This window comes from Malaclemys terrapin, chromosome 14 (assembly GCF_027887155.1).
Source record: "Malaclemys terrapin pileata isolate rMalTer1 chromosome 14, rMalTer1.hap1, whole genome shotgun sequence".
Taxonomy (NCBI): domain Eukaryota; kingdom Metazoa; phylum Chordata; order Testudines; family Emydidae; genus Malaclemys; species Malaclemys terrapin.
The window spans coordinates 12,192,343-12,214,376 of NC_071518.1; the positions used below are offsets into that span (position 1 = coordinate 12,192,343).

General features: G+C 41.0%; 1 protein-coding gene and 1 long non-coding RNA gene across 6 annotated transcripts in view; one reads left to right on the forward strand and one right to left on the reverse strand.

Annotated features, from left to right (window-relative positions):
* The window catches only part of LOC128848900 (uncharacterized), a 90,972-nt gene extending 86,808 nt beyond the window's left edge, over positions 1-4,164 (reverse strand). For all 4 annotated transcript variants that reach the window (XR_008447127.1, XR_008447128.1, XR_008447126.1 and 1 more), the window contains exon 1: positions 4,131-4,164. This is a non-coding gene — a long non-coding RNA (uncharacterized LOC128848900). The remainder of the gene's footprint in view (positions 1-4,130) is intronic.
* Positions 4,165-4,241: 77 nt separating this feature from the next.
* MAF (MAF bZIP transcription factor) overlaps positions 4,242-22,034 on the forward strand; it is a 234,132-nt gene continuing 216,339 nt past the window's right edge. For both annotated transcript variants that reach the window (XM_054049159.1, XM_054049160.1), the window contains exons 1-2: positions 4,242-7,193; positions 18,316-18,381. In XM_054049159.1, coding sequence (XP_053905134.1) covers positions 6,166-7,193; positions 18,316-18,349 — 1,062 coding nt within the window. In that variant the 5' untranslated portion in view covers positions 4,242-6,165 and the 3' untranslated portion in view covers positions 18,350-18,381. The remainder of the gene's footprint in view (positions 7,194-18,315; positions 18,382-22,034) is intronic.

Genomic DNA, 22,034 nt, shown 5'->3' on the forward strand with positions numbered 1-22,034 from the left:
TTTTTAGCCTGACTTTGCTAATAAAAAATAGCTTGTAATGAAAACTTAAAAAAAATAAAAATAAACAGAGCTTGTGAATGAAGGGCCTACACAGATTGGCCAAATAAGAAACTTTATGAGAAAAGAAAACAAATCTTATTTGTTTTACACAGCTTTAAATGATCTTCCAAGGTGCAAGAATGATGTAGTCAGCATCATGAATACAACATTGGAATGAGAGGAGAGCAGGATTCATTAATGCAGAATTCCACATAAAATCTACTAGGAACTGATGGAGAGAAGGAATACAGGATATTCAGCAGCAAGTGAAGTCCAAGTTGATGCTCAGAGTGAGTTTAAAAGGAAGATTTTTCTCAGACCAGTTTCAGAGCAGTGAGGGGCAGAAAACTGTAGTCACAGAAATGGATTGTACAGTGCTTGAGAAAAAGAGAGGCAAAAGTAGAACGCTTTGCTGTTCCACATTTACAAACAGACTCATTTGAATCATCCCATGAGCCCATGCTTCTGTGTCCAAACAAAACATACATGCACATTAGTGCACAATATCAAGCAGAGTGATAAAAACCTGAATATGGGAGTGATCCTGCTGTAATTAAGATCAATGGGAGTTTCGCCTTAGACTTCAGGGGGAACCATACCATTTTTTCCTTAAAGTGGGTCTGCTGATTCAGTTCGTTTTCTGAAACACCAACCCTTTGACAGAAATAAATTGCACACATCAAGGGCCCAATCCTGCTTCCACTGAAATCAATGGAAGCTTTGCCACTGACTTCAATGGGATCAAGAGCCCAATCCTGCAATCAATAGGTGTGTTTTGCCTGAGTAAGGATGAATAAAGACTGTAGAACTAAACCTAAATTATACAAGCCCGTTTAAAGAAAAATGCAGAAAAGAAGCAGAGAAGATACAAATGTGAATTTAGAGTGGTTTCCATTCAGTTGTTTGTTTCAGTTGGAGCTGGACTGGGTCCATTGGAGCTTTGCCCGAGTAAAGATTGCAGGATCAAAACACAATCATGTCATACATTTTGATTATACAGATCCATATAAAGATTAGTGGGGAGGAAAAAGGCAAAAAAGATGAGACTATGAACTGTCTGGTGACTTCTTTTCAGCGGCTGCTTCGAAAGCAGACCTTCAGTTACTAACTCCTTCTTAAAGATAAACAAAATTGTTGACTGTACAAATTGTCATACCTAAGTATTAATTGAGTCTACTCTTTTGCTGTCTTCTCCCCACACATCTCACCCATTTCCCCAGCCCAGGATTATGTATTTCTTTAGAAGCACCAGCAAATCAGAATTTATTGTACATATGTTTGTGTTCCACTTAATAAAAAATATACCTATATTTTCAGATAAACTTTGTTAGTAATTCATGAGGTAAGTGACTATTTATGCTAATAAGGGAGAAATATATTCTAAAGCATAACGCATTACATAAATTTGAATGCAAAATGTTCAATTATGAAGTAAATACAGGTAATGCAAATAGTAAATTACATCTAATAAAATATATATAAAGAATGTGTCTTCAAAGAGAAGCTTTTACTCGCATCTGTGAGTTGTTTAAAGAGAAAAGAATTAATAAGTACTGAATTACTATGTTGATTATTTAGCTCATAATTCACCTATCTGTAATGACTCCTAGTAATCAGACTGTTTCATGTCCTCGAATATAAGGCAGGACTGTTTCCTCAGCAATTTTATCCCTATCAGATTATCTTGTCTGATTCTATTAATTCTCTCCCATAAATCTGCTAACAGTGATTTGTGATTTACTTACCCTGTTAACTGATCTGAAGACTGTTAAAAGGATTTATCTAGCACTGCACCTAAGAGCAGTTTATGGCTTATCATTCTGTTACTCTGAGGAAGTCTTTCTGAAATCAATTTGGTTGGTTTCATAGTTAAATTCAGCGGACACTGTTTAGTTCTGCACCATAAAATAAGATACTAGATAAACAAAAGATGCAGTGACTGTACTTAATGTGTTGTCCTTGATATGTGTTTGTTTAAGTTTATAACAAATTACCCTTAAAGTCAATATAATTCATAATCTGAATGTTACCTTTTTTATAAACCTCTTTTATACATAATATATATATACACACACACACTTTTTTACTTAGCTAGGAAAGCTCTTAATACACAGTTGAAGTTCCTGTACCAATGTGATCCAATTAATGTGTATTTTGATGTTTAATGTTTCACATTCGACTGTATGGTTTGTCCCCAAAAAAAAATCTTACAGAAAATATACATCAGTTTAGGAAAGCTTATGAACCTGGTCAATAACTAGTGAAAATAGGGTTCTAAATTACATTAGCAGAGGTTTCTAAAAGCAATAGATATCAAGAGCCTGTTAAAAGAACCATACTCTGCTTGGATTAGGACAGGATTGTAACAAACAGTGCTAGGAAAAGGGGGCAGTCTGAAAGAATTTGGCCTGCAATAATTGTGGAAAATGGAAGGCTGAATAGCTCTAATTGAAATGAAAGTGTGTGATTGTTATGAAAGAAACACTGTTAATAGAGGACTGTAAATGTTTAGACACCCATTGTGAATAGCCAAATAATAAAGAAAAATACTACAAAAATGAGAATTATGTGGTGTTGGGAGGGGGGTGTCGCTTTTGAAGGTTATCAAAAATTACTAATCTTTCTTCTCTGGTGTGCTAAACAATAGACATTTTGGCGTGGCAGTCATATGCAATAGTTAAACAAGGACAATATTGTACAACCAATAATTTTACTTGATGTTCTAGCAGGTCAGAGGTCCAGATTAATTTACAGCACTTGCTTCTATTGGTATCAATTCAGAAAAAGCGCCTATTAGCACATACCATTTCATACTCTGCCTATAGTTTAGAGTTTACTCAGTAAAATTCCTAGTTTGCAAATGTAGCACATTAAATCCTCATGTCCAAACTATTTCATAGGTCTGACAATGTATTTCCTCAGGCATCTATAAAATGGGCCAGTGAAATACTACAATTGTAAATTCTGAAAAGCAATAACATTTTTCATTTAAAAATATTAACACATAGTTTGTCTAATAGGGGAGAACGTGAAGTGATATACTGTACCACAATCATCTTGCTCAAGAAGATAACCAAACATAGGGAATTGGATTATCCTTTGCAGATTTATGCTAGGAGCCAGTGACTTTTGTTGAGTACAACAATGTCAAAAACAGGAAAGCAAGCCCGAGTAGTTAAGTTGTATTAACTTTGCCACAAATAACAATCGATGCTGAACAGATGTCCATAGTTATTGTTCTGCTGTCAAAATAGTTACAGAAAATGTTTCTAGACTGAGTTATCTTTACAAATCTATGGTATGCTAAACTTCTTTTAAGTGTCAGTGGCAATATAAACTGTATGACTTTCAGATGCTAATATTGGAGCTGATAATCATAATGGCATAATCATGAGATGTTATCTACTGTAAACCTACTACCTATGTCCTACTTCCCAGGTGGAGATTCTTTGGCTTTTGAAAATGACGATTTCCACAAATGGTGGAAAAAAATATGGAGTAATATTCTTGGAATTGTTATAAATAGCAAATTATTTATAACAAGAGAGGCAGGAGAGTGAGACCGGCAGGGGAAGAAGAAAGGTTCTGAAGTGCAATGTTCAATAAGCTGGTTTAATATATGACTAAGTGTCAGAAGTCAGGTTTCTGAGACTTACTTCTCAGATAAACAACTTTATAGCACTGCACTTAATCTTACTTACTACAGACAACTCATTTATCACTGAATTACAAGTAACTTTAATTCTATTGGTACTGCCATAAAGTCAGTTGAAAATCAAGGCTGGCAATTTTAAAGATTTCTTTTTTGTCTTACTTCAGGATACCACAAAAGGACCCTGTGCAGAAACATTACCAGCATAGCCCCTTGTCTCTACCCCCTTTGTTAAACTCAGAAGCCAGCTCTTTAGACTGGGTGACTTGGTTGCCTTTATTGCAGTAGCCTAGGGAACGGCCTGATTGGCAGGCACGAGAAATCCACCGCTGTAAGAGTTAATGGCAGAGTTAATGCGCTACATAAACTTTTCTGCACTTACACTACAAAGAAAGCTGGTTGATCAACAAAACTGGACATGGATCAAGATTAAACTGACCTTTGCCGAAAGGTGGCGCTGTCGAGGTTTAAACCGTGGTTTTCACTCTTCCTTCCCAATTTGCTTTCAGTTTTTACAACAAAAAAATAAAATAAAATAAATATAATTAGCTCTAAATGTATTAAATTAATTAAACAGATCAGCAGTCTAAAGGGGCGCTGCTGGGGATCTGCATACAATAGCTGCGTTTATAGATAGAGACAGTTCTTTCCTAGCCCCTCCAATCCAAATCTCTTCTCCCAAACTTGCCCCCTCTTTAGAATCTGAGCCTACAACTGGAGTTTAGTTTGATTTGTTTGCACGAGGTCAAACAGCAATCGATTCGCGGGCTGGGGGTCGTTATCAGCACTAAAGTGGGGACAGGAGCCCTGGTCGGGTGGCAAGCCGCTTTGCTGAACGTGTAACCCCTTGATGATGTAGGGTAGTTGGGGGAGGGCTGAATGTCACGATCAAGTACAAAGTTATTCACTTTAACTTGAGCGTGCAAGTGGCCCGAACCCCAGCGAGGCGGGGATCAGATTCTACGTTGCGCGTGCACGAGACAGGAGGCAAAGGCCTCGGTGTGGCCGAAGTCTGCAGGAGGGATCTCTCGGCTTTGCTGAGCTCCTGAGTTAACTCTTCCTAGCCTTTGTGCCGCTCCCCAGGCTCGGCTGTTACTTTAGCAGCCCTGCTGGGGGGACGGGAGCGGAGTTTCATTTGCTTCCTTCATCAATGTGCCCCGAAAGTAAGTTTCTCTACGATGGACCCAGTGTCTGTCTCTTTAGTCCAACAGCTCAAAAGGTGCCCCCTAGACAGCACAGCCTTAACTTTACACTTACCTTCGCTCCCCATTTCCAGACTCCCCTCCCAAAACCACCCCCCGCCTTTTAGCAAAAATCCCTGCGCTTCTTGATAGACGGTTCCCCCCAGCAAGAGACGGGCCTCCTACCCCTGCCGCCCGAGGATGGTTTAGGCAGGATCAGTTGTTTTATTAAACAAAAAAACAAAAACATGCACTATAAGAAACAAGTTACCTAACAAAGCTGTCACATATAAATGCTTAAGCATGGCATGCAGCGAAAGAGAAAACTGCCAGAGTTTTAAGGAGGCCACGTTTATGCTTTCCTATTAAAAACAGTGCAACAAAAAGAAAGAAAAGGAAACAAAGCACTGAATTTCCTGAATTCCCTAATATTTTCTCTCTTCACTCAGGTGATAAACATTAAGCCCATGTGAAAACGAGTGCAAGGATATGGTGAAGAAAGAGTTAAAAGCACAGACCCAGCTGACAGTCAGCTGATTGGCCCCTGATTGACAGCTTCGAAAAGTTTCCTTGTTTCTATACTATTATGCTAATGAGGGCTGAGATTGAAGCAACCCATTGGTCCAGACTTGGAGTCAATTTCCCATTTGAAAGCTGACGTCAGGACTGCTATAAAACTCAGCAATGCTTTTAAACTCTACTGCTGGATGAGACCTTTAAAATGTTTTTCATCTTCTTGCTGTAGCTTTGGGGTTCCGTTTTTTCTTTCTTTTTTTTTTAAAGAAAAAATATTATTTTGGTTATCGCGCCGACTTAATTTCTTCTTCTTTTTTTTTTTTTGGTTTTAATTTATCCTTCAGTCTTTTTCCCCTCCTCCTCTTCCCCGATGAACCTCTTCTCGGTTTGCACTTTGCATGAAAAAGACCGGAGGAAAGACATGATGAAGTGTTAAAAAATAATCATAAAGCCACCTTTGCAGCAACAACAACTAACAATTCCAGCTGCAGTTTGCCAAGCTGCAACAGAGAGAAACAACCTTTATGCAAAAGGCGACTAGAACGAGCAACCCGCTCTGATGCATCATCAATACTATAGGCTCTGCAAAGGATAATAAAGAGAGAGAGAGAGAGAAACAGTCGGTGCAAATTGGAGCGAAGGTTGCAAGGGGCTGGTGGAGAGAGAGAAGGAAAATAGATATTGCAAATAATCAAGCTGGCTCACCCGGTTGCAACTCAGAGCAGTCCCCTCGCTCCTGGTGCGCACCCTTTCTGGAGGACTGTCAGCAGCAAAAGGATGGCATCAGAACTGGCAATGAGCAACTCCGACCTGCCCACCAGTCCCCTGGCCATGGAATATGTTAATGACTTCGATCTGATGAAGTTTGAAGTGAAAAAGGAGCCGGTGGAGACCGATCGCATTATCAGCCAGTGCGGCCGCTTGATCGCTGGGGGATCGCTCTCTTCCACCCCGATGAGCACGCCCTGCAGCTCGGTGCCCCCTTCCCCGAGCTTCTCGGCGCCCAGCCCGGGCTCTGGCACGGACCAGAAGACCCACCTGGAAGATTATTACTGGATGACCGGCTACCCGCAGCAGCTCAACCCAGAGGCGTTGGGATTCAGCCCCGAAGACGCGGTGGAAGCGCTGATCAACAGCAGCCACCACCAACTCCAGGGCAGCTTCGATGGCTATGCTAGAGGGCAGCAGCTGGCCGCCGCGGCGGCCGGCACTGGCGGCTCCATGCCCGGGGAAGAGATGGGCTCTGCCGCCGCCGTGGTCTCCGCAGTGATCGCGGCGGCCGCGGCTCAGAACGGGGCACCCCACTACCACCACCATCACCACCCGGCGGGGCACCACCACCACCAGCAGCCGGGCAGCGTGCAGTCCAGCAGCAGTAGCAGCAGCAGCAGCAGCACCGGGGGAGGCGGTGGTGGAGGGGGTCTGCACCACCCGCACCACAGCAGCAGCCTGCATTTCGACGACCGCTTCTCGGATGAGCAGCTGGTGACCATGTCGGTGAGGGAGCTGAACAGGCAGCTCCGAGGGGTGAGCAAGGAAGAGGTGATCCGGCTGAAACAGAAGAGGAGGACCCTCAAAAACAGAGGCTATGCCCAGTCCTGTCGCTTCAAGAGGGTCCAGCAAAGGCACGTCCTGGAGTCAGAGAAGAACCAGCTACTGCAGCAAGTAGAGCACCTAAAGCAAGAGATCTCCAGGCTGGTCCGGGAGAGGGACGCCTACAAGGAAAAATATGAGAAGCTGGTCAGCAATGGCTTCAGAGAAAACGGATCCAGCAGCGACAACCCTTCCTCTCCAGAGTTTTTCATGTGAGTTCCAACAGCCTTGCCACCTTAAATAAAGTTCTCCATGTGAGTTGTTGTTGGGGGCTTGCTAGATCAACAACCAAGCTTGCCACCTTATATTTTTTTAAACTCGAAACAATTAAAACAAACAAAAAAACAACAACAAAAAAAGTTGTTTTTTTAAGGTGGGGCTGGCTCATTGTTGGCCAACCTAAAGTTCTACATGAGTTGCTTTTCTGTTTTATTTTTGTGGGGGCTTGCAATGTGGTTTTTTTTTTTAAACATTATAAGATCCAACTTGCCACCAACTCAGTTCTTCATATGAAGTTTGTTCTTCTTTGAAACCTGCCATCCACATTATATTTTTTTAAGTTCATGAGGTTTTTTTTTTCTTTTGACCTTGCTGTGTCCAAAAAAGTCAAAGGTGGTTTTTTTTTTTTGCCATCCTGAATTCTTCATATGAGATTTGAGCTTTGCAAAAAAAATAAATAAATAAATAAAATTAAAAAAAACCAAAAAAACATACAAAAAATACAAAAACAATGTGAATTTTTTAGACTCCAGCTTGCTGAGTTCCATCAGTTTTTAGCGTTGTTGTGCTAAACTAGAGATATACCTAGATCAACCTGCCAGAATCAAGCCTGCATCAGCCTTCGGTGTGTTCATGTGAGTTTTGGCCTTAATCTGCCAAACATGAGACTTTTAGTCTGCCATTAGATCCCATACTCATCTCATGCATTATGCTTGCTATTTTATCTTAGCAACAATGGACTATGGAAAAGAGACATTATATTAATAAAACACCCTGCATGCTGGACATGTATGGTATAATTATTTTTTTTTCTTTTGCTTGGAAATGGACTTTTGGAGACAATTATGGCATGGCATTCATCCTTTTGTTTTATTGCCTCATCACTTTTTTGAGTTGAAAGCAAAAAAGTGCAACCTTTGATCTTCCTCCTCTTTCTCCCCATTAAAGTTTGCGTCTGCTCTAAAACTGCTTTGAGTTACTCAAAACTTCAGACTTCCTTTTAAATGCACTGAAGCATTCCCTGTTCTAAAAAATGCCAGAATGGATTCTGATAACCTAATGTGGCAAAAAAAAAAAGAAAAAAAAAAAAAGAAACTTTGGAAAGATGGTTTTTTTTTTTTTTAAATCGCTTCCCAATTTGGGGACTTTAAAACCATGCTGTTGCCTAAAGCAGTCTAAAATTTATCTTTATGTGATCTGCCCCAAGTTTATTTCCTTTTTTTCTTTTGCATCTGGTCATTGTCAAATGTGAATGCTCTGGGTTCCTAGTATATAATTTAATTCTAGTTTTTATCATCTGTACGCCAAGTTAAAATGTATGCTACAGATAAAGGAATGTTATAGATAAATTTGAAAGAGTTAGGTCTGTTTAGATGTAGATTTAAAAACAAAAAGATTGATGCACTAAATTGTTTACTGTTGTGATGTAAAGGGGGGGTAGAATTTGCAATGGGACTGTTTTTTAAGAGTAGCTTATGCAGCATGTGCTTGCAACTTAAATATAAGTTGGGTATATGTAGTACTTGCTATACCACTAACTGTATTTGAAAACCAAAGTATTAAAAGGGGGAGGCACTCCTGTTTATATCTATAGGGGTATTTTACATTCAAAATGTATTTTTTTTTTCAAAATTGAAGTATTTGGGACTGAATTGCACTAAAATATAACCTGCAAGCATATAAAAAAAAGACAAACCTGTTTAGAACGCTAATACAGTTTATGCAGTTATAAAGATGGCATTACTGCACAGTTTTAAGATGATGCAGATTTTTTTACAGTTGTATTGTGGTGCAGAACTGGATTTTCTGTAACTTCAAAAATTCCACAGTTTTAAAGGCAATAACCAGTAAATTTTATTTTCAGGGACTGATATCCTGTCTTTTAAAAAAAATGGAAAGTAAATCTTACCACAATAAATATAAAAAAATCTTGTCAGTTACTTTTTCTTTTACATATTTTGCTGTGCAAAATTGTTTTATATCTTGAGTTACTAACCACGTGTGATGTTCTTATGTGCTTTTCTTTCATTTTCAACTTTATGGTTATATCAAAAGAGAGAATAATCTACAATAATAAACTGCATTTTTTTGATTCTGTACTCAGTTTTTTAGTGTGTAGTTTAAAAAGTTAAACAACTATGAAAGCAGTATCTAAGCCTAATACATTGCAAGGAAGTGATGCTGATACAAGAGTTGAACCCACTGATAAAAAGGAGAAGAGAAGTTAGTGACCAGTTATATGTAAAGTGGAAAATTATCACCCACTAGAAATTAGTTATATGTCAGGCAGGTGAAAAACGTGATCTTTCAGGTACTTGGTATAATTTCTCAGTTTTGTAATGACTTAGAGAGCCTTAGTTGCTATGAGTCATATCGTGCCATCAATTTCAAGCCATTGATCTCAAAGGGAAGTTCTGCTGAAAAACCTGATGACACGATATGGTCCTATATTTTGATTGTTTTATGATGGAGTAGAGTGAAAGGGAAGACTTAACATCCTCTTATCATCTGATCCAAGCAGAACAGTTTGTATGTAGTAAGAGATGACACCGTGTCAGGTTTTTCTTGTCACATATTCATTTAATGTTAGAGATAAAGAGTTTTGGACATTTGGCAGATACCCCATTCTAACCTCCCTCCCCTCCCTTTTCCACATCAGAGTTTTCTTGTCAGCCACAGGCCTTAGAAGGTTCACAGTGAATTTAGGAGGGAAAAATAAAAAATCAAAGGACTTTCAAGTTATTTGTCCTAAACAAACATTCAAAAAGGTTAATTTGCTAAAAAATGTCAAGGTTCAAAGCTTTTAATATCTCCTAAAACAATTGACCCAATTATTTTAACAGTTACTTTCCCTAGCAGCTCCCAAATAAGTAGAGAGGTTTTCATAGCATTTTCTCCAGTATTTGAATAGGATTAACTTTGTAGTTCATTTGAAAAACTTAGGCCTCTCTGAAGAATGTTACAGCTTCACTTGAATTTAGCTTTATCTCAGGCTCATAAAAACCAACACTATTTATAAATTTCTTCTAAATTATAAAATAACCCCCAGAGTATGGAGAGAGTGGAATTTAAAACATCACAGCAAACTGCACCAGAATTCTGTTCTTGGGGTTGGGGGTCAAACAGCTGTTTCTCAGAGAAACTGCTCCAGGTTGGGTCTTGCACTGTTTACCCAGGCAGAGTTCTCACTGATTTCAGGTCAGGACTGAAGGATCGGACCCCTAAGTCATGCTCTGCTCAGGAAGACCGAGTTTCCGTTAAAACACAACAGGTTGTGTCAACAGTCACATCGAGGGGGGGGAGTTCAAGCATTGATTTCTGACTGAATCAGCTCCCATTAAAGTCAATGGCAAATAAATAAATCTCTGACTTCAGTGGTAGCAGAATGGGTCCTTTCAATGGGAAACTTTTATGGAGCTTTGGAACTGGTCCCTGGTGTTAACCAATTCTGTTCTATGTTCGTCCCTCCTCCTGAACTCGAAGTCAATGGAGTGCCCTTTGGCATTTGACCTTCTGTTACACCACAATTTGAGTAATGGTTCAAGCTCCATATTCTGGTTAATTGGAGCTTCATATTCTAGTTAATATGTAATCTGAGGGTAAACTGGCTGCCATTGGCTGATTAGAAAATTATCTGCTCTAGTAAAGATAGCAACTTTTTCTCCTTCTTGAAATGTTTAAACCTCTATTAGTGCCCACATTTTTCATAGCGGTCACTTAGGGACTGAATCATTCCAAAAAATTCACAAGTATTGATATTTTCAGTAAACTGATAAGCATCTTACGTTTAAAATTACCTTTTAAACTAATACACTGCAGCTAGTTCCTTAGGCACAGATGCAGAACCCCACTTATGTGCAATCAATTTGTGGCACAACATTAACCCTGTTAATACAATAGATCTTATAGTTTAGTAACATGAAAAGATGTAAGCAGTTACTAGGTTTACAATAGTATTTTGAGTCCAAGAAGAGGTGATAGAGCAAATGAAACATTGCTCTTTCTGGGTTTTGCTTGGTTGGTTTTAGTACACCCACTGTATAGGTAAAGGTTTTATGAACTGAGCTAAGAAAAGCCTTCCAAGAAATAGATTGTCAGAGGGAAAAACACTCCAACAGAGAAAAGGCTGGTCCTTTTCCTAGCCCATGAACCTAACATAGTCTTTACTTCAGACTTAAAATGCATTGTCTTCCTTAGGCTGTATTTGAATCTCTGTCTGAAATACTATTACATTGCAACTAAAGAAAAAAAAACCCACTACAAGCAAGTTTTAATAACCACTAAAGCAAACCATCTATTGGGGTTCTGTTTGAATTTAAGGGGAGATCACACCTTTCCAGCAGAACTACTTGCTGAGAACTAATTGGAACAGATCTGCTCTGAATAACCTATATTCATTAATCACCCCTTGCTTGGAGCATTCTGGCTTGTATCCTGCTAAGCCTCTCACTAAACTCAGTGCTAAAATTCCCATTGATTTGAATGGGGAGCAGGAGTCTGTACCCTTTACTGACTTCTCACTCATGTAAATCTCTTACTGAAGTCAGTGGAAGCTTTGCCTGAGTAAGGAGATATGGCCCCATATGTCAAAAGAGATAGTTAGTTCTTACTCTCCACATCGTTAACAGTGTCCCATTTCTGCCATCGCCCTATGGTTCTTTCTCATTTATTACCTACATTGCAAAGAATGTTCATTAAGATGTGCACAAAAGAGGCGACCCTTTGCTCAGTTTGAAATATGGTTCAATGTGATACAAAAAACCCCCCAACTCTTAAGCTTTTTCTAAAATGTAGCATAACCCCCTTCCCAACATCAAGGATTCGGCTTAGTGGAGTGAAATATTTTTGTGTTTGTACTACAGTATTTTCCCTGTCTCCGCACACAGGATCACATCTGAAAAGGGGAAAATATTCATAGCCACCTGAGTGTATTTTTTCTTTAATAAGTCTCTGCAATTGCAACTGTGCTGTTTGCTCATTTTGTTCAGCAACAATAAAAATGTGGCTTTACTTATTAGAAAGGCTACTTCCCTTTTTTATTTACCCCACAATAAAAGCTCTTCTTTTAAAAAGCTTTTTCTTTTGGACTAACTTTGGCACTGGTGCTTCATTTCCCTGTATTCCCCGCGCCCCGCAGTATGTAAGAAGTTGATCAAGAATCATTCATAATTTTTAATACCAATTTCTCTGACATAATATCAGACACAGAGTACTGCTGCTTCCTGGATTTAGGGAGGAAATGATGCATATATCAGAATTATCTGCTCAGATGCCAGAACCACATTGGTGTCATTTCAGCATGTGCAGCTTTGAAAGGAAATCCTCTGTATTTATTACTAAGATCATCATCTGAACTAAATGGACTCACTGTTTCTGACACCTGTTCAGATGTTTGGATTTAAAAATGCCACATACAAAAATACTTTTTTTCAGTAGTGAAGGTTTTAAATAAACATTGTCTCCTTTAAAATCACTAATGTCATGTTGTCAGTAGATACCATAAAACATGGAGATTCCAGTTGTTGCTGTGGCAAATGTAATATATTTTGCATGCTTAACACATCTTTACATACACTCAGGTTATCTGTATCCACATAGTATCTATTTTAAGTGCACATCTTGTTATAAATAGCACAAGCTAGTACAACAGGACGCAAAAAGGTGGGAGGTTGTTTAAAGAACTATTTTTTTCAGAGAAACAGTTGAGCATTCAGACACTACAGTTTTAGCACTTTCTAATGAATTTAGCAGGCTCAGTGGATGCAAATCAATAGATGTTAATGCTGTACACTCCACAGCATCTGTTACCGTAGGACAGTCAGTATAGACTGGAATTAGTGGTGGAGGAGGACCAAAAATAAAGCTTACCACCCTGAGTGAGTGCACTCAGATTTGTGAACTCAAGACCAGGGCAATGCAAAATATTCCAAGATGAAAACGATCGATGCGAGCGCTAAGTAACACACGGGGGGTAGATGCGCGTGTTGATACTTGGCTAATCAGTTAAACTCCTGCTCTCTTAGTCACCATCACCTTGATCTGAATCTATAATTTGGCAGTGTGCTTGAGGGCAGCTTGTTATCGCTGATTACTCACCAAAATTGAGAGTTTCCCAGCGTGCTGTGCCCACATTTCTGGTCCTCAACTCTAAAACGGTGCAATTTCTTACACTGCAGTGAAATACTTTAGGCCTGCAGTTTTGGCAGTGAGTTATACTGATGAAGATAGCGCTTGATTTTAAGTACTGTATACTTTGACGTGTTTTCCTTTTAAATACATACCCACCAGACATCTTGCATGGAAGGAATGGAAGACAGAGCAGAAGTTTGCTCGAAGTCTCGTTTTCACAGGCATAGAGCAAGAGACAAATCAAGCAGTGTCTAAAGTTTCCAGCGGGGTGAGAGGATGAAGTGTCACTGATGGCCTCTCAAGTGTTAATTTATAAAGGAGTACAGCCCCGAAAAGGGTTCTCAGCAGCTTTTCCCCTTTAAAACAAAATGTTAATGGCTGTGGATGGAGGCGTAACGGGGCTCAACACCCCCATTTCAATGTGTGATCTGGCCAACAGTTACCCTCCCTCTCCGCCTGGGTTTTCAGTGTAAAACAAGCGTCCTTGAAGCCTCCGTGGTGTCAAGCAGACCAGCAATACACATTCATTTCCCAGGCTTGAGTTCGCCAGAATTTGGATCTACAGTCACACCCTAGCCAGCTGCAGAATGGCAAAGATTTTTGTTCCCTTTTGGCTTCTGACATCCAGGCTTGGATTATTTAAAATAAAGAAAGGGAACCTCCCCCCCCCCAACAAAAATAATTAACTCCCCCTCCCCAAGAAAATCTCTACCACTTAAATAACCCCTCCCCAAATTTCTCCCGAATAAACTCTTTGCTTCCAACGTCTATTGGGCGTTCCTGAATGCAACCATCTGCCTGCGGGTTGATGTGTATCAATAGTTTTGTTATGACTCGGAATGTTTCTGGAAATGAAATACCTGATCTGAATCCGATTAAATAGCATCCTGTTGACATGAACCCACAAATCCCAAACACTGTCCCAAGTACGGCTGAGGTTGCAATGTGGGGGCACTGAAGCAAAGGGCAGGGCGATTATAACCCGCGTGGTCTCAGACGTAGTTTTTAAGTGTATGTCTCCGGTTTCGGTCCTTTCCCCTCCACTTTATTATGTAAATGTAAACCCGTGTGGAGAGGTCGGATGTGTTAAATGTGTTCCGGTCTGGGTCTCCGTTTCCGATCCGGATAGCAGGAGCGGTCCTTCCCTCGGGACACTGGGCTGAGGGAGGAAACAGCAGTTGTGTATTTCCCCCAGGCACTGTCAGGGCTCAGGCCCGTCAGAAACGTGACCATTAAGGGCCCGATCCTGCTCCCACTGAACTCAAATGCGGGGAGTTCCCACGGACGGCAGTGGGGACGGGGCCAAGGCATTTCAAGGGACTACGGACGGCGTCTGCCAGCCCCCGCTGTGCCCTGCCCAAAGGGCGCAGACCCGCGCGCCTCCCTCCGCCGGGGGCAGCCTATGTCCCCACCCAGGAACACGGACCCTCCGCGGCGCGGCGCTGGGACCAGCCCCGGCTGCCGGGCCGAGCCGCTCCGCAGCCTCTAGCCCTGCCCTGGGGCAGGCGCGCTGCGGGGAGTAGGTGGCCCCGCGCAGGGGCAAGGGCCCGGGTCTGGCCGCTAGCCCCGACCCTCCCCGAGCGCCTGAAGACGGGGCGAGAGCGGCTGCGGTTCCCGGCACGTGTTCGCCCCTGTAAGCCGCTTAGAGCCAGAGCGGCGGGGAAGCGGCTCTGTTCTGCCGGGGCTTTGCCCAGAACTTTGTGGGGACGATCCCGGGCCAAGCCGGGGGTGTTAGCGCAAAGTGCCCCCCTAGGAGGCAAATGGGCAGGGGCCAGCCCCAGCGGGGAGCCAAGAGGCTGCTTGCAAAGGAGGCGGCCCAGACCAGAAGCGCTGGGGCAGGGGGGAGGGAAGGACACCCCACAGCCACCATGAGCCTAGCGTGGGGGGGGGGGAAGCGCAGGGGCTGGTACCTCTCAGCGCTGCCCCATGAATAGGGGGTTCTGTGTCTGGGCGTTCACCCAGGCAGGGGTTTGTGCCAACAAACAGGCCAGGCGGATCACACCTCCCAACCACTGCCAAGGGGGCTCTCGGGCGGCCCAGCCTGCCTGTGTTACACCCTGGGGAGGGCGGGGGCTGCACTGCAGCGGGCCGGAGGGGAGGGAGGCCGCTGCTTTTGTGTGTTGTCTAAATTCAATTCCTGAAGGATCCATCCATCCGTCCAAACCTTAGCGCCGGTGTGTCATGCAGGCGGCCTTCCGCTGACTGATCATCCCTTAGGTACGTTCCTGGAGCCAGCTGGGCTGTTCTTTTATTTGGATTCGGCCCCTTTTTCCTTTTCTGTCTGATAACCTGGGCTCACTTAAACTTGATCCAAAGCCCGTTGAAGTCAATGGGAGTCTTTCAATTCGGTTTGGGATCAGAGCCTTGGTGGCTGGAGGAGAAGGGGGTGGGGGAGGTTTAGGCTGCATGCTTTGTAAATCATTTGCAGTTGGGAGAAGAGCAGTTTTCCAAATCCAGCTGAATTTCTCTCTCTTGGAGATAGAGTTTAATGCTCCATTTTAACACAGGCTGATTATCCGACCTGGAGCCAGAACCTTCCCTTTCACTGATTTTTAAAAGTAGAAATGTACAAGATCTTGGGAACTAACTTTAAAAAATGGTTTCAGAGTAGCAGCTGTGTTAGTCTGTATCCGTAAAAAGAACAGGAGTACTTGTGGCACCTTAGAGACTAACAAATTTATTAGAGCATAAGCTTTCGTGGACTACAGCCCACTTCTTCGGATGCGAAGAAAGAAGTGGGCTGTAGGCCACGAAAGCTTATGCTCTAATAAATTTGTTAGTCTCTAAAGTGCCACAAGTACTCTTGTTCTTTTTGGGATACAGACTAACACGGCTGCTACTCTGAAACCTTTAAAAAGTGGGTTTTGTGTGTGGATATCAGTTCCTAAAGTTGTGGTGTTCTCTAAAAAGAGTCCCAGCTTTCTCAAACATTTGAGGCCCTTGCAATGAAACATTGGCAGTGATGAAAGGTAAGTAACACAAACAAAAAAGATCCAGTTCCTTTCCCCCCCCCCCGCCCCCCAAACTGCTAATTCACTGATGAAAGTACTGGAATACATAAGAAGCCAGGCCAGAGTTTGCAATACATTTCTGTTTTGCAATGTAGGATGCACAGACTTCACTTTTGATAAGAGATCTACTGCAGAGTCACTTTGGAGACAGGAATAATATAAGATTAAATCTGCTTAAAACTGTATATTCATGCCACACCAGATTCAGTCTCTAAACTGAGCACAGTCTTTCAGCAGCCTTTATTGTAAAATCCTTTTTAACACACCACATTATAGAGGAGCAAATTTATTAAATGATAACTCTCATGTCCCAACTTTGTCAAATTAAAAGAAGAAGAAAAAGAAGTGTTATCAGCCATGTTAAATTAATAAATCTGCTTAGCCTCTCCAGGCTGTTTTAGTGCTGCATTTCTTGGAATCTCTTTTTATTAATACCTGATCTTCAAATAAACCTGTTAAATGATTCCATGCGCTGTGCCTGTGAGAGGCATGTCCACTCTGTTTCAGTTCTCCTTTGAACTGATTGAACTATTGTGGTTCTAGATAAGGGATATCCTCATCAAAGACTAAAGATAATAGAGCAGGCTGACCACAACACTTTTTTGGATGGTCTTCAGGTGTGAAAATTGAATACCTATTCCTCCCAACTAAATGCATTAATAACAGGATGGATTCATCAATTGGCATGAGAGCAGAGGTCATCTTGAGGAAAATTACACCAAAGGTCTAAAAAAGTCATCTGCTTTAAGAGATCCTGGGCAGGATGCCAAATATTACATATAAGGCGACACTGTCCCTTTTCTCCAAAAATAAAAAGACAGGATCAACAAGATTGTTAGGGAAGCAAAGGAGCTGTCTTGAAAAGGAGCTGTCTTGCTTTGCTATGAACGTGTATGTGGGCATTTATATATGTATAAATGCATGATTTGATTGAAACATTTCTGAATAAACATGATCTAATGTAAAATTTCCCACTACACAGAAACATTGTTTTAAGTGGCATGCTTGAAAATATTTAAATACGCCACTCTATTCAGTTTGATGTTGAAAGTGATCTTTACATTGTGGAATAATAATTTAGTTGGCACAAATTGTACAGTTGATTTTTTTTTTTAAAAGCTGCAGAGCTGTTTTGCAGTCAAAATGCCAAATAAACCCATAGATAGTCTTGCTTTTTTTTTTTTCCAATCTTAAATCAGGTATGCAATTTTTTCTTGCTATGTTTATGTCATGATATGACCATACATTGATGTAGCTGCAGCTATACTTCCTGCAGAATACTTGCTGTATATATGTATACATAGTGTATATATATAGTCCAATGAAGAAAGTTAGATGTAACAAACATAACAAAATATCCATATTTAAAGAGCATAGATTGACTCACTGGTTTATCTCACTTATTGTGCACAGATTCATCGTAACTGTGTTGAATCTTTTAAAATTAGATTTTAAATATATTTTGACAGTCTGAACTTGTATAGTGTGAGTAACCGTAGGGAGAAATGACAGCTCTGGTTTTGTTATTAAACTGTTGTCTGGAAAATAATGGACTACATACAGAAATTGGTAATTATTTTGCCAGTTACATTAGCACAGCTAATAATAATAAAGATTTTTATTTAAGAAAACTAAATGCTTTCACCTATTGTAGTTTGATATTCACTGTCAAGACAAAAATTGTATTTTTGTTTTACTAAGATAATTGTGCTATCATTAAGATCCTCCTGTTATTAATGTGAATAAAGGACAGGTCTGCTATTTAAAAATTGTTTCATTTTAAACAGTGTTCCATTAAGTTCATCAGCACTAGAATACTGTTAATAAATAATACAGAAGAATCTCTGAAATTAAATTAGCATCCAATCAGAACAGTTCCACTCTGTACAATATCAGTAAAAGTGACATATTTTACAGTGTTTTAAAATTATTTATTAATTATGTTTTGTTTATTTTAATATATTTACTAAATTAGGTACCCAAGAGAATCTTCTACATCGGTGATGTGAAAATGCCTGTTGCCTGAAGTAAAAAAAAAAAGGTACATTTTGATTTTCATTTGCATACTTGAGTAAGAGGGGTTTTTTTCTTTGTTTTGTTTGTTAATATGAAACTTACTTAATAACCCATGGAAGTTAGATTGGGCTCATATTCAGGTGTGTAAAAGTGACATGGGCAATGTGAATGTTTTTTACTTTTGTTTACTAAGCATGTCTCCTACGTAGTATAATTTATATTTTATTCCTTGCAAACATCTTATTTTTTTGTCTTCAAATGCTGGCATTCAGAAACTAGCTATGGAGGTTAAGTATGAGACTACATAAGATCTGTCTCAAATTTTGATGAAAATGATAGATCTCTGTATTGTTTTATGTACATGCCCAGAATTTTCAATTGAATGAGAAGCATAATGCTGTCTTCCTCTCCCAAATCACATCCATTCAGTCTATCACATTTATAGAATATACAATATTAATGAAAATGAGAAGATCAAACTTTTATACACACACACACACACACACACACACACACACACACACATACACCTCCTTAGATTCAGGCAGACATATGGTCCATGGGATCTGTTTATTATCAGGCTCAACTGTAAAAAAACACTAAGCGGTTTAAATGGGATTTTCAATTACAGAGATCCCTGTGTGAGTTTAATTATGAAATCTCTTATTTTAGACAAGAATACAGTCTACAACACTTATATCAACAATTAAGGGTGTTATTAAACAAAATACTGTTAGTTTTTATTAGCTAGTGCAACTGAGTTTTATTTTTATTTAAAATTTGGCTGACTGTGTGGAGAAGGGGGGTTGATCCTGCAGAATTCATGCAAGTCAAACTCCCATTGACATTTGCAGGAGTTTTGCTTGGGTATAGGCTGCAGGATTGGGCCAGAGGAGAACTTCATAAGAGACACATTTTGTGACCTGATTCTCCTCTCAACTTACATGAGTTATACATGGGTGTAATCTCACTGATATCAGCAAATTTGCAACTGATTTATAGCGTTTTAAGCAAGAAGAAAATCAGACCCCTAGTTTTATTATGGGTCCTTGTAGAGCATATTATGTTGCATATATTGAATAGGCTTGAATAGGAATTTTAAACATAGTCAAGATACTTGTTTTCACTGTTCAGGTACAGTATATTGTCGATCAGCTCATTGCTAACAAGAGTTCTTTATTTTAAATAAGCTAAGATCAATCATTTCTAATTTTGTTCAGTTATCTATGGACATGTTTTTAAAAAGTGTTTAATTTAATGTATAATTGTAATAACACGACTTATATAGGCACAATGTACCCTGGCCTGAAAAATAGACACAATAATTTAATTTACTTGTATATTTTTTGGTTGTCCTGTTAGGCATTGTTGAAAAAACAGATCCCATTACTTTGAAACAAATATATATTGGGTCTAGGAAGAGTTAATGAACTTTTATGGCCAGGTTGAGATTGGACTGACCCCATGGTAATATTTCATCTAAGGTTACTGTTGGGAGAGAAATCAAATTTCAGCTGTGAACATGATTGACAGGTAAATGCAAGAAAAAGAGAGACATCTGCTCAGATGGGGAATTTGGGAAGGAGAAGGCCAGTTCAGGGAAGTTTCTCTGTGATATTAGGAATAATAAGCTTAGATATGAAAAGTCCAATACTTTGCACTCTCTGGAGGCGCACTTAGTTTATTCTCATAAAGTCAGTTTGGTTAAGGGAATTTAATACTATAGGAGGATAGTAGTGGACAGTGGTCTCAGTGATCTCATTGCTAATTTGATTTCTTTGAAGGAATTATGTTATTTCTAGCATATTTGTAGCAATGCGGGCATTTCATATGATGTGTGTAAATAAAGTCTATTGTAGCTGTTGATTAAGATACAGTCACTATACAAACATCTCTTTTGATATATGTAAAGGTAGTAAGATTATGGACCAAATAAATCCTCGGCATAATTCCATGCACTTTTTCCTGTGAAAGTCAGTGGGAGTTGGTTCATGTTCCTGATATATATCACTATATTAATAATGAAATTAAAATATAAGCATGGATATGAGGTAGTATTTTATGAGATAATCCATATAAAGCTGGGGTGGGGAAACTTTTTGGCACAAGGGCCACATCTGGGTATGGAAATTGTATGGTGGGCCATGAATGCTCATGAAATTGGGGTGTGGGGGTGTGGGAGGGGGTGAGGGCTCCGGCTGGGGGGTGTGGGCTCTGTGGTGGGGCCAGAAATGAGGAGGTCAGGGTGCAAGAGGGAGCTCTGGGCTGGGGCAGGGGGTTGGGGTGTGTGTGTGGAGGTGAGGGCTCTGGCTAGGGGTGCGGGCTCTGGGGTGGGGCTGGGGATGAGGGGTTGGGGGTGCAGAAGGGTGCTTTGGGCTGGGACCAAGGGATTTGGAGGGCAGGAGGAGGACTAGGACTGGGGCAGGGGGTTGGGGCACAGGCTCCAGGCAGCATTTACCTCAGGCAGTTCCCGGAAGCAGCAGCATGTCCCCCCTCCAGCTCCTACACGCAGCCATAGCCAGGCGGCTCTGCGCGCTGCCCCATCCACAGGTGTGCCTCTGCAGCTCCCATTGGCCATGGTTCCCAGCCAGTGGGAGCTTCAGGGGCCGCGCTTGCGGGGGAGGGGGCAGCGTGCAGAGCCCCCTAGCTGCCCCTACACGTAGGAGCCAGAGCGGGGAGATGCTTCTGCTTCTGGGAGTTGTGCAGAGCCACGGCACACGTGGAGCGGGGCAAATGCCTGATCCCACTCCCCGGCTGGAGCGCCTGAGCGGGGAAAGCCCCCAACCCTGCTCACCGGCGGGAGCATAAGGGCCAGATTAAAATGTTTGAAGGGCCGAATGTGGCCTCCAGCCGGTAGTTGCCCACCCCTGATATAAAGCCTCTAGTGATGTTAGGGCTGGTCCACACTAAGCCCCCAGTTCAAACTAAGATACGCAACTTCAGCTACGTGAATAACATAGCTGAAGTCGAAGTATCTTAGTTTGAACTTAAAGGTACTTACCGCGGATCCACGCGCGGCAGGCAGGCTCGCCCGTCGACTCCGCCTACTCCTCTCGCGGAGCAGGATTACCGGCGTTGACGGTGAGCATTTCCGGGATCGATTTATCACGTCTAGACAAGACGTGATAAATCGATCCCAGAAGATCGATTGCTTGTTGCCGAACCAGCGGGTAAGTATAGACATACCCTCAGTGTGGGTCTTGTGCAAGATTGAAGGCTGGCATATGGCCCTAAACATTCTTTCCCAATGTATTTGTTACACTATTCAACCTTTCCTGTTAATTTTATTTGGTGCAGAAAAGCATTTCCACTTTCTAGCTTAAGGGAGTCAACAGCCAAGAGCAAAATGCCACAGCAAGGGCCAAATTATGCCCTGTGATATGTGTCTCCATTGCCTTTGACGTCAGTGGGATTTTAATGCTATTTGTGTGAAGGCCAAATTTGGTTCTTCTTACACAGACCGTAATATAATGTTCCTGTTCCCCTTATAGATGAACGGCAAGAGCAAATCTAATTGTTTATGGACTTTACAGTTTATAATCACCTCATAATATTTTTTTTTCAAAATAAATGAATTCTTTTTGTTTATTTTTGGAGGATTACCTTAGTAATTTTTGGAGGGCTGCATTGACGGTAACTCAATAGCGTGAAACCTAAACTGCAACTCATCTGCTTCTC